This window comes from Brachyistius frenatus, unplaced genomic scaffold, assembly GCF_029030835.1.
Source record: "Brachyistius frenatus isolate BFR_SWC_R1_liver_20210118 unplaced genomic scaffold, ASM2903083v1 Contig_72, whole genome shotgun sequence".
Taxonomy (NCBI): domain Eukaryota; kingdom Metazoa; phylum Chordata; class Actinopteri; family Embiotocidae; genus Brachyistius; species Brachyistius frenatus.
This window is the reverse complement of record NW_027210671.1, coordinates 1,603,155-1,616,525: the sequence shown is the minus strand read 5'-3', so window position 1 is coordinate 1,616,525 and position 13,371 is coordinate 1,603,155. Positions and strand designations below refer to the sequence as shown.

The 13,371-nt window shown below is 38.7% G+C and overlaps 1 protein-coding gene across 1 annotated transcript; it reads right to left on the bottom strand.

Moving 5' to 3' along the window:
- Positions 1-4,038: 4,038 nt before the first annotated feature.
- Positions 4,039-12,616, bottom strand: paip1 (poly(A) binding protein interacting protein 1). The gene is made up of 11 exons (XM_069707884.1): positions 12,202-12,616; positions 10,471-10,622; positions 10,179-10,373; positions 9,964-10,076; positions 9,485-9,596; positions 9,064-9,189; positions 8,868-8,974; positions 8,156-8,273; positions 8,001-8,055; positions 6,873-6,951; positions 4,039-5,141 (listed from the first exon to the last, which is right to left on the bottom strand). Exons 1-11 carry the CDS (start codon positions 12,398-12,400, stop codon positions 5,042-5,044), a joined length of 1,356 nt encoding a protein of 451 aa, XP_069563985.1. The 5' UTR covers positions 12,401-12,616; the 3' UTR covers positions 4,039-5,041.
- Positions 12,617-13,371: the final 755 nt, after the last annotated feature.

Sequence of the window (13,371 nt, the reverse complement as noted above, 5' to 3'; positions counted from 1 at the left end):
TATACGACTGTTTATCATTTTCCTCTCAACGAGGGCAACCACTGAGAAGTTATGATACCATTCTGAACACGCAAAGCACAGAGTTGACATGGAAAAGGTGTCTCCACGAACCAATGAAGAGGCAGAAGTCTTTTTATTGAACAAAATAAATGGTTTGGTGGTTCATATGGAAATGTTGTGGTGAGAGGATCAAATTTAAAGCTGGGAAGTTGATATTTTGGATGTTTGGACTAACCAAAGCAGAAAACATGAAAACCTGACTTTTAATCTGTTCAAAGTCTCAGTAAAAACAAATTGCGTAAAGATTGATGCTGCTTTACTTGCTGCCTGTAACTCCTCTTTCACATTAATCTATAACAACTGATTTTGATTATTATTACAATGAAAAAGTAAAACAAAAATTGTCTTTAAGTAAAATAAAAAACAATTGTGAAGAGTTACTTTAAAAGTCCTGACTTATGTCATCGATGCAGTTTGTTAACAGTGAAAATTTTTCAGATCATTAACCACATTTGTCACCAGATGGTGGCATGACTAACACATTATCTGTTCATCTAATTATGACCTTCCCTATTCACTGAAATGATGACACAGTTGTTATTATATATTCATAGTTTTTTTTTTTTTTTTTAACAAACTTTGTAAAAAAGTAAAGTAAAAAACAATTGTGAAGAGTTACTTTAAAAGTCCTGACTTGTGTCATCGATGCAGTTTGTTAACAGTGAAAATTTTTCAGATCATTAACCACATTTGTCACCAGATGGTGGCATGACTAACACATTATCTGTTCATCTAATTATGACCTTCCCTATTCACTGAAATGATGACACAGTTGTTATTATATATTCATAGTTTTTTTTTTTTTTTTTTTAACAAACTTTGTAAACACTTTATTGGGTGAAGTGACTTAACTTTAAGCAAACCTTAACTACTTTAAAACTTACACTTTCCAAAATTTTTAAAACATGATCATTAATTTAATGCTCATACAGTTGGATAGCTGTAAACTTCAGTACAGTTAAAGAGAAATAAACCTAAAATACGGTGGACAATTAACTTTGACTAAGTACATTTCTATGTATACTTTGATTGCTCGATTTACATATATGTACATATACAAATACATATGCACACACATATATACATGTATAAATATACACATATTTTTCTTTATTAGTCATACACAGTCATTCACATTGTGAATTGTTATTAATAGCTATTAGTATGCACAAACGGTTCATATGCACTATTTCACTGTGGACCAACATCTTAAGAGTTTCGCTGCACAGTTCTTCCACTGAACTGTAAATTCTGTTTGACTGACAGAGTGCCATGATTTTAATTCTTGATATTTTAAGGACACTATAGACATTTCTGAACTTTGGTACAGTGCTGTCCAGGTGTTGCAAGGTTTGGATGCAATCTAATGAAATGTAATGCAATGAACAAAAGTTGTGCACTAATTTGTCTGGACAGTGCTGCATAGTCACAAAGTTACCACTTGATGGCACAGTTTGCTCAGAAAATCTTCCGCTCTAGTAATAAAATACAGACTGATATGCATTCATTATCTGCTTTCATCTGTCCAAAGCAAAATGTACTTTTTCTCTGCCACCTTTTCTTCTGCAGCTTAGTTCAACTCACTGACATACTGTATGATAAGAACATGCAATTCAGAGTTAGAATCATTCTCATTTAATTAAAATAGAGAGGAAGTAGTGTGACTAAGAGAAGCATAGATAATGAGGGACTATACAGTGGTGTGAAAAAGTGTTTGCCCCCTTCCTGATTTCTTATTTTTTTGCATGTTTATCACACTTAAATGTTTCAGATCATCAAACAAATTTAAATATTAGTCAAAAACAACACAAGTAAACACAAAATGCAGTTTTTAAATGAAGGTTTTTATTATTAAGGGAGAAAAACAATCCAAACCCACATGGCCCTGTGTGAAAAAGTGTTTGCCCCCTCCTGTTAAAACATAACTTAACTGTGGTTTATCACACCTGAGTTCAATTTCTCTCGCCACACCCAGGCCTGATTACTGACACACCTGTTCTCAATCAAGAAATCACTTAAATAGGACCTGCCTGACAAAGTGAAGTCGACCAAAAGATCCTCAAAAGATAGACATCATGCCGAGATCCAAAGAAACTCAGGAACAAATGAGAAAGAAAGTAATTGAGATCTATCAGTCTGGAAAAGGTTATAAAGCCATTTCTAAAGTTTTGGGACTCCAGCGAACCACAGTGAGAGCCATTATCCACAAATGGAGAAAACATGGAACAGCGGTGAACCTTCCCAGAAGTGGCCGGCCGACCAAAATTACCCCAAGAGCGCAGTGACGACTCATCCGAGAGGTCACAAAAGACCCCACAACAACAGCCAAAGAACTGCAGGCCTCACTTGCCTCAGTTAAGGTCAATGTTCATGACTCCACCATAAGAAAGAGACTGGGCAAAAATGGCTGCATGGCAGAGTTCCAAGACCAAAACCACCGCTGAGCAAAAAGAACATTAAAGCTCGTCTCATTTTTGCCAGAAAACATCTTGATGATCCCCAAGACTTTTGGGAAAATACTCTGTGGACTGACGAGACAAAAGTTGAACTTTTTGGAAGGTGTGTGTCCCGTTACATCTGGTGTAAAAGTAACACCGCATCTCAGAAAAAGAACATCATACAAAAAGTAAAATATGGTGGTGGTAGTGTGATGGTCTGGGGCTGTTTTACTGCTTCAGGACCTGGAAGACTTGCTGTGATAAATGGAACCATGAATTCTACCGTCTACCAAAAAAATCCTGAAGGAGAATGTCCGGCCATCTGTTCGTGACCTCAAGCTGAAGCCAACTTGGGTTCTGCAGCAGGACGATGATCCAAAACACACCAGCAAGTCCACCTCTGAATGGCTGAAGAAAAACAAAATGAAGACTTTGGAGTGGCCTGGTCAAAGTCCTGACCTGAATCCTATTGAGATGCTGTGGCATGACCTTAAAAAGGCGGTTCATGCTGGAAAACCCTCCAATGTGGCTGAATTACAACAACTCTGTAAAGATGAGTCAGCCAAAATTCCTCCACAGCTGTAAAAGACTCATTGCAAGTTATCGCAAACGCTTGATTGCAGTTGTTGCTGCTAAGGGTGGCCCAACCAGTTATTAGGTTTAGGGGGCAAACACTTTTTCACACAGGGCCATGTGGGTTTGGATTTTTTTTCTCCCTTAATAATAAAAACCTTCATTTAAAAAATGCATTTTGTGTTTACTTGTGTTATCTTTGACTAATATTTAAATTTGTTTGATGATCTGAAACATTTAAGTGCGACAAACATGCAAAAAAAAAATTGGAAATCAGGAAGGGGGCAAACACTTTTTCACACCACTGTATGTATATAAATATATTTATTTTTCTTACACCTGTTCATGTTCATAGATCCACACACACATTACTGATGAACTGACAACATACTGAAATTTATTCTACTTTTAATACTCGTGTGGTCTCCACATTTTGTCCTTCCTGGTCGTGACAACACTAAATAAAGTGTTGACTGAAGTTCATTTTCAAGAGTGAGAATGTTGTACTGCACAAAATCACTATATTTGAACATGTTTTAAATATCTTGTTCACCTCAGTTTAGATACATTAAGAGGTATAATGAATTGTAATGCAGACAAATGCCCACCAAGAAAACCTTCCATTAATCAATGGCTCTCTGGCAGATTCATTAAAATAAATACTATAAGCTTAAGTATTATGCATTGTTTTAAGTTGTTTTGGTGCATCATTGGTTGGTGTCTTGCGATAGTCTCTTAAAAACTTTTGCTTTGGGGTCTCCAACCTTTTTTTCCCCCTCTGAGAGCCACTTTGATCAAATGAAACATTTATTCACACAGCTGAGCTCCACCAAACCAGCTGAATAAGCTTATTTTATGTGAAGAATAACCGATTAATACTAAACACACATAATCCAAGACCACTGATGTAGCTCAATGTGTCTTCCTATAAATCAAAAAGCATCAAACAAATCAAGCAAATATAATATCACATTATAAAGAATTTATTGCAGGCAAATAAAACTATAAATAGTATTTACAAACTATAAAACAACATTCCTTTTTATGGGATCCATGGATTGCTGGTAAAACAGTCTTTCCGTCTTGAGATAACAATGAATCCTTGTAGCAGACGAGTTATGTCGCCCTGACCTCCAGGATGTGTACATATTTGAAAATACATTCAGGAAATAAAACTGGATTTAGATGCATTGAATTTGCTGAATTTTGAGTCATTTACTTACATTTTGAAATTTCTTAAAATGTTAGCTTTAACCCTCCCAAAGGAATTTTAAAAAAGTTCTGCCTAATTTCACGTGTTGTAACACATTTTCTACTTCACAGCTTTTCACAGAGTTCCTGACCTGCAGCCAGATTAACAGGATAATAGCTGTAAATATAGTGTAGAATATTAGCAACGTGGACACACAATGTCACAACAGTAGATATAAAGGCTATGTATGCACTGTATGTGGGCATGTAGTGAAACCACCACCTCAACCATCCACAGTGCATTTTACTTAAAAGACAAAGCCTCTCTGAGAATGGATTTTTTTTTTTTTTGGCCTGCACCTTATGTGTGGGGTATGAATTAGTATTTGACAAATGATGCACACGTGATGAAAATTTACTGCCTTACAGAAAATAACTAAAGAAATAAAATCCACAGCATACTATTTCCCTCTTGGCATTAAGTTTAGGCGTAAAGTAAAGAAATTTTGGAAGAACCTCAAAAACAACAAAGAGAATACTTCCATTTCAAAAAAAGTCTCAGTACTTTAACACTTTGAACAGTTATCCCATTGATTGTCCCCATTTTCTAATCATCACTGACTGAAAAAAAAAAAAAGTCAGAAGTGCAACTATGAGCAGCTTATAAATGCTTGTTTGCAGTAAAAGAAAAGTTGGAGCCAATTCGGTGCGAGTTTCCTTTGCTTTTCAACATTCCAGCAGGTTGAGTGGGAGAATTACAGAATACGCATCACAGGCTTTCACTCTCGCGGCATTTGCTGTCGTTTCCTCTCTGACTCTAAACAAAAATGCTCAAAAGCTTCTTCCATCTCGGGCTCCATCTCATCTTCAAAGTCAGACCTGTGAACACAACACAGTGAGGGATTTAGAGGCTAGAGGGATTTAGGGTTACATGTTAGATCTGTCATATGTGTGGGCTTTTAATAGTTTGTGCAATCTACAATATGTGGAAGCAGAGGTAGATGAAGTATTCAAATCCTTTACTAAAGTAAAAGCAACCATACTGAAAAGAAAAAAAAAAAATACTCCATTACAAGTAATGGTATTGTATGAAAATCCTAGTTAAGTAAAAGTACAGAAGTATAAGCAGCAACAATGTAGTGACAGTATTAAAGTAAAAATACTGGTTTGGTCCCTCTGACTGATATATTATTAAATATGATATCATTAGATTATTGATAGACACATCAGTGTGTTAGCTGCATGCTACTGTTGTAGCTGCTGCAGATGGAGCTAGTTTGAACTACTGTATATAAAGATTTATATGCAAGGACGGACGATAAACCTTTGTAAGATGTCAGAAAACGAACAGGCTAGACACCACCGGTTTAATCTTTAACAATGTGTTGTATTTTTAACGCTTATTATATTATCCATTGAGTTAATTAATTTATGTTGTTATTATCCGTGAGTAATTGCCATTTAGACGGGACACAAAAACACAAGCTCAAAGACACGCACAGCTCAGAGAGAGGACGGGAGCGAGTTGAGCCCTGCTGCAAACCCAACTGCTGACTAAACTGAATCTGAGGCCCTGGTCAACCCTGTTGCATTGTGGGCCAGTCAAACACATTTGCCGAGCTCGGAGGCCCACAGGTCAACGCTGGTCATATGACGTATCTGGGCGACGTTGCTGTTCAATCACATGAGCGAGGATTTGCCAACACAGAGGCGCTGCTGAACGTCTGCAGGTTGTGGTTTGAATAAACCACAATTGATGATGAACAAGCAGATAGTTAATGTACATCAGCGTTTGTAGTAAATCGCAACTACAATATAACATGAATACTGAAATGATCCCCAAGTCATTGCTGCGACTGTGTGAATAGTATGTGCACAATATGAATAAATGTATTTAGGACTGTGCCATATCGTCATTTTCACGATAATATACTAAAAATATATTTAACTGGGAGAAATAACATGTTAAAGATACTTAATGTACATGTAAGTTGGTTTTATTTTTAAAACCACAAAACTTCATTATCACAACAGGAAGTCTACCATAAATATATAGTACACTTAATATTGTGTTAACGGCACTATTCTTCTTGATGTAATGACAGCACACAAGAGTATGCATTATGTTATGTGCGCAACTTCTGCACGGCAACAACAAGCATGGCTAAGTAATTAAGTATTTTGTTGAATCATCAAGAGTATTATTAATGCAGAAATACGCTGAAATATCTTGATAGTATTTAGGACCACATCGCCCACCCCTAACTGTATTACCGTTACAGAAATGCAAAGCTTCTGTGTCAATGACATTATTAAATAAATGCTTAGTTTTACATTCACATTTCCCACCGTGCATCTTTGGCAGATTCTCTAATATGCCAACAAAACCAATAAAATGCTTTTAAGCAGGACAAGATGTGATTAAATATAAGTGATGTTTAAGTCATGCTGCACATCACGAGGGGCCACTGGATGTCCAGAGGATGTAAGATACTGAATTAGCTAAAGCTAGGTGACATTCACAAGTACCACTGCAGCTGCCTGCCAACCGTCACAAAATATGACCAGTTCATATGTACCGAACATCCATGTCTTGTAGTGTGTACTTACTCTTCATTTCCATTTTCTCCATAAACATCACTGAAGTAGTCCTGCCTGTCCATGATCTCTTGGTATTTTTCAGCATATTCTGTGTAAACAGAGAGACTGACATTCAGGCACAAGAGAGACTGCAGCATGAAGAGATTTCCATTTCAAGAAGAGTGGGAATTGATTCTTTTTGTATGGAAATGACAAAGAATAACTTGGCTGAGAAGAGCAGGGACGAATCAAGTCAAAATTTGTATTTATGGTAAATGGTCTGTACTTTTATAGCGCTTTATCACCTTTTGGTCTCAAAGCACTTTAACATGGTTTTCCCATTCACACACTAGAGACAGATCACCGTGCAAGGTGCTGCCATCAGGAGCACATTCACACACCGGTGGTACACCATCGGGAGCAACTTAGGGTTGAGTGTCTTGGTCAAGGACACCTAGGCATGTGGACAGGAGGAGCTGGGACCGAGCCACCAACCTTCCGATTAGTGTGCAACCAACTCGACCGTCGTGGCCACAGCCTCCCTTACAACAATCTTTCTGTAGCTCCAATAATAATGCAGAAATTGTGAACTTTCTTTATCACCATATTTTGTACTGTTTACAAGAAACAGCCGTGTAACTAGGAGTGAAAACATGATCTAGATAATCATACAGGAATATTAAAGTTGGTTTTATTTTTAAAATCACAGAACTTTCCAGTCAGCAATAACAAAACCTACAAATGAGAAGCCTATTTCTATCAACACTGGTCAATTTTAGCCCGCTATTAAAAGAATATCACAGCTCCAAATTAAAACCGAACACAACTGATATAGATATGCCTAGTTTTAAATCACCTGTCTCTACATCCAACACACAATTCACAAAGATTATAAATAAAAATGTAGGAGAGACTTAATTTTGAGAGAGAAAACAGTGTAACATAAGGGCATGTGGCTTATTTTCCCATTATAAAGCTTACTCGTTCTTTTAGTTACAATACTTTTTTTTTTTTTTAAATAGTTACTTTATTTTCAATATTTAGCCATACGATAATGTTTGTCTTCTAGCTTTATATTTCTGTGCAAAAGCTCTGCAGAATCAACTTGAGATTATTTTGGTCTTTTATTTCTCTTGATATGAATATATATAGACTGACCTGGGTCGGCCGCTGTAAAAGGAATACCATCTTCTGTGTAGAACGTTGGTTCATTCTGAAAGGGAAAACAAAAGCATCACAAAAAGAAAAACAATTAATGATGTAGAATTTCTTTTTTAAAAAGGAAGTTGGGGAGTGTGACAGTCGACACTGACCATGAAGTAGTTGGGGTCGTTATCCGGTGTGGCGTTGTTGGCTGCTGCGGCAGCACGGACTCTGCCCCAGTCACTGGATCTCAGCTCTACTAGCTTCAAAAGCATCTGCCTCACATCCCTGAGGAGAAAAATATCACATCAGAAAGTTTTACCTTTAATTTATGGCCAAGTTTTAAATGACGGTACAATTGAAAAGTTGTCAGGCTGTTCTTGTTGCGTACGAATGGAGGGCTGTACGCTGATGTCCAGGGAGCAGGAGGAAGTTATAGCCTTCATCAGTAAGTGTTCCAAACTACAGCACATGACCAACGTCAGTACCCGAGTTCCACCCGTTTCTGTGACCACTGGTACGTGCACATCTTCGACTGGAAGTTATTACTTCCTCCTGCTGCGTGCACATCATTGTACTGCAATCCGCTTGTACACAACAGGAAAACATCCAACAAAAATCCATGCAGTTTGGTTGCCATGAGTTTCATGTTGAGAAAAGTCTGAAACTGAAAACTCTTACAAAAAAGTATATTCTTGATTTTTTTTTTCTCGGTTAAATGTAATCTGTTCTCCCAAAGCTTTTTGATGGTGGATGATGTCTTCAACGCTGCCAACTGGTGCACATGAACATTAAGTGCACTTGTGTTTGCAGATATCTGTATTTTGTAAATCTAACGTCAAGTCGAAAGATGAGCCTCAACTAGTCCATAAATTCACACACCTGCTGCAGGTAGCATCCAGTAGAATAGTTTCTATTCTTTGGATCAGTTCTTCCATGTGCGGTTTTCCAATCTCTTTCCACGCGTCATCCAAGACCGACCCTGTCAACTGTAAATTCACACGGTTTTCATTTCTATTCTAAAATGACAGAAATACCTGGAAAGCTTTTAAAACAAATCTGTAAACACATTTGACACCTTTAGCAGTTTGACAGCACAGATGAGATTTGCATCTATAGGATTAGAGAACAGACTGTTCATCAGGTCTTTCAGACCATTGAGGAGGATGTCAGCTCGCTTCGGAGGACCTTTTCCACTTTTTATCTGAACAAGAGAAAGACACACAGGTTTTAAAAAAAAAAAAAGAAAATAGGTGACTGACAATAAAAAAAATTTAAAAAAAAAGCATGACGACATTGGAAGTTGGTGGATTACAAACAAACCTGCAACGTTGACTGCTCCTGTTTAGCTCTACAAAGTATGTGGTGCATTATTTGCACTTTTTATTTGAATGCCAGTAAAGCAGTGTAACATTGGCACAATAAAAAGGCAACTATTGCAATGACATTGCCATTTAAACAAAAAGCTGACACACAGCAAGCAGTGAGTGTCTTCTTACCTCCAGATGCAGGTAGAGTTCTCCCAGAAACAGCACGAAGGAGTGGAATTTCTTCTGAGTCTCTGAGTCTCCTCGAACAGCTACATCCCTTTGTTCATACTCTGTTCGACATCTACAGCAGACAACACTCTTACTTCTTAAATGGCCATCTGAACGATGACATTTTAAGCTGCTGTACATCTTAACTCCTGTTTATTATCCCTTGTACTCCTATTTAGTCAGATTGCACACTTATTTCTACCCCTAATGCTGCTTCTGTAGCAAAAACAAAATTCTGCTGCTTCAACCCCATCCTCTTTAAGAGTATATTTGATTAAAAAAAAAAAAAAAAAAAAAAAAAAAAAAAAAAAAAAAAAAAAAAAAAAAAAAAAAAAAAAAAAAAAAAAAAAAAGATTATTTTATTTGAATGGGTATTTGTCATAACATCTTGTTTGAATGCGATACAGGTAGAAATTCAGTGAAAATGGAAATAAAATTACCTTTTCAGGAGCAGCTGTCGAAAGTTGCCACTCATAGGGCTGATAGTGAGCTGATGGGACAGGTAGTTACAAAGCCTGGCTCCAGTGTAGGCAAAGTTTGGAATGGCAGTGGACTGCAATTAAAAGAAAGCCATGTAAAACTGTGTGTTTTGCCAAAAGCGTACATTTATAAATTGTGTTTAGGGAAAATGAGGGCTGAATGTGAATCTCCAAACCTGCGTGTAGATGAGTTCCACCAGCTCCTGCAACAACTCTTCAGTGTTAACGCAGGAATTGAGCATTCCAGTTATGTCTTCGATGTCCAACTCAAAGGACCCGGGTGAGGAGCTCAGGTGCTGAAGGAAGTCTGTGACCATATCAGCCAGCGTTGCGTCGCTGTAATAGCTTTCACCGTCATCATAAGTGGGATCCTGCACAAAAAAAAACCCCAATAAAAACAAACAAACGTGAAAACCTAAACAGAAAAATCCTGAATAAATTCAGTCATGATAGAAAAAATTGTCTTACTTCATATGGGTTAATTGCAGAGGGGACAAACTCTGGCGCACTAGCTGAAAGCTTCGATGACTTGATCAAAGAATCCACATCATTACACCCTCGGGAGGCAGACGTATTATTGGCATTTGCACTTTGTTGGGGTTTGCTTTGTCTTCTAAAATCTGAAGGAAGAAAGACGTTCTCAGGCTTTGCAACATGTGACACCAAATGAGGAAATTGTACTTTTTTTTTCTCCAAACATAAGGCTTGCTTAGGGTCTATATTTGTTTTTCTGTCAACCATTCATTCCTTCCCAAAACATACATTTCAAAAACTGGATGACAAATATCAATTTATTTTTCAGAACAGCCTCAGTAAATTTCCAGAGCTGCTGCGTTCAGTAATTTAAGGCAGACAGGCTGTTGGGGTCAGGGACTATTTTCAGTCAGAGTGCAAGTATTTATGGGAGCAGGATGACTCAAAATAAACTGCAGTGCCCAAGTTCATACTAATGAAGGAACCTGTTACCTGGTGCTATGCTGTAGCCCACTTGTGGACTTTCAACAGCTTTTGACAACAATATAGATCTGTAGCACAGACAAGAAAAATTGCCCCCCCAAATGTTAAAGGGGGCATTGATTGGCTGATAAAGGACCACTTTAGACTTAACCTGATGGCAGGCCCAGAACCTCACTCTCCATGTGGTGGTATTCAGTTATTCATTTAACCTTTATTTGGTCCCACTGAGATTAAAAAAATAAAATAATAATAATTTTTTTTTTTTAATTTAAAAAAAAAAAACTCTCTTTCAAGGGAGTCCTGGCCAAGACGGACAGCAGCACAAATCAAGAACAAGTTAGATTAAACAGATATACACAAGACAACCAGAATTACAATATATAACATCCGGAGGAATAAAAGTGGTGGAGCAATTCAGGTGACTGGTTGTCTGTCAGAAGTGATCACTGGATCATAATACAGATTTACAGTGACGTGTTTTCCAGATGCAAAACCATTTGGGTTATCGCTGATGTGCGTTGGTGTGACTTTTTGATACGTACGCGGGTTAAAGCAGGTTCTCCTTTTCAGACCTGATCATAAAATCACGTGGTCTCCAGCGTGAATCGTCCAACGTGACACGGTAATTGTGAAATAAATAACAACAGGGTTTTCAGCTAATTGTGCAAACACGGTGCACACTTTTACCCCTCCCCCCCCCCCCCCCCCCAAAAAAAAATGACACATTTACAACATGAACTCTGTCCCCCTGTCCCCCTGTCCTCTTACACTTCGTCGGCCCAGATGTGACACAGAGACGGATTGTTCCCCTTTGTTTGCCGTTGCTACCTCAACAATAGCTAGCCGTAGTGGACGCCAGGTCCACAAAGACAACGTTTTTAGCTCAGCAAAACAGCCTCGTCGTCGGCCACACGACCGGCCGACGACCCTGACCTCTGAGGTGGGTGGTGGTGGTGGTGGTGGTGGTGGTGGTGGGTGGAGGGGGCTGAATTTAGATGCTGCGTTGTTTCACGTTAAAACGAGCGCCGACATGCTATTTTAGCAGCTAACGAGCCGACGACAACTGCAGGTTTAGACGAGTTGAAACGCGTCACGGAGGACATTTCCGCCGCAGTGGGGAAAAAAATAAAATAAATAAAAAAATAAAAAGTGACCCTTCAGATTGAGGTGAACGCGGTTTTCTCGTTTCAGCGACATTTTACTGAAAACCGAGTCTGAAAGCAGCTCAGCCGTTGACCGTACCTCCACCGTCCATGTCGCTGGCGGAGCCCGCGTTGCTCTCCGTGAAAGGCGGGGCGGTTCGCGGTTGTCTCAACGGCTCCCTTTGGTTGAAAAGCGTGGTGTTGGTGTCGCCGGTACCGGCGTTGCCCGCGAACCCGGGCTCTGCGGTGAGGTTGCGGGTTCTCCCGGCTCCGGGAGCTCGGTCGAAACTCTCGGTCATGACTGCTACGTTGTCAGCCGCCCGACTCTCAAAACAGCATCTGAAACGGATGAAGATGTCGCCGGACGCCGCACCAACTGCTCTTTATTTTTTTGTTTTTATCACGATTAAAATAAATAAATACGCCCTATCTCTCTTTCATGGTGGCCTTTCCTCGATCCGTTACAGAACTTTGTGAGCTACTTCCTCTCACAACAAACTTGCTGTCGCTGATTGTCGATGGCGATCTTTTATACCAAAAACAATGCGCTCGCCCTCTGGCGGCTTGGAGTGGAAGCGCCGCGTGAAGCGGCGTTCGTGTGTTTTAACGAGCTCATCCGACAGATTTTTTTGTCGGATCGACTTTTAACATGTTTGGAATTAAACGTTATCAAATAATTCGTTTTCGTCGATCGGTGTGCCGGAAAGTGACCCAAAAATACTTTTTGCTATAGTATGACTTTTTTTATTTTTTATAATTTGGACGACATGCTATATCTGGTCCAAGTATGATTTTTTTTTTTTTTAAGTTTTTTTTTTAAGAGTCATGACAAAGGGGGAGCTCAAACTCCAAACCTTATGGCTGAGAAGTAAGTGCTAACCACTGCACCACCAATCTTCCCAGGAATGGGCTGCATTGTAAAAAAATGTCTGCCTCACTGCAACCTATAACTCCACTATCCACAAATATTAATTCAAATGCGACCAAAATTGCCGCAGACATTCTTTGGATAGTAGATATACATGTTTTCAAGGGGGTCTGCAGTGATATTACATATCTTCCTGTAATGTGTAGTGTATGTAAAACTTTTTCAGTTTCTCCAAACGTTTCAACTTCACTAAAAGTTGAATCACCATCAACAGGCCGAGGTGGAATCTGAACCATTAATAGCAACCTTGGTGAAGTCGAATCTTTTACCTGTTAAGTTAACCAGACTGTCGGGTGAGTCGCTGAAAGCTCTGAGTGAACTCCGTGAAACACTTTCTCCGCC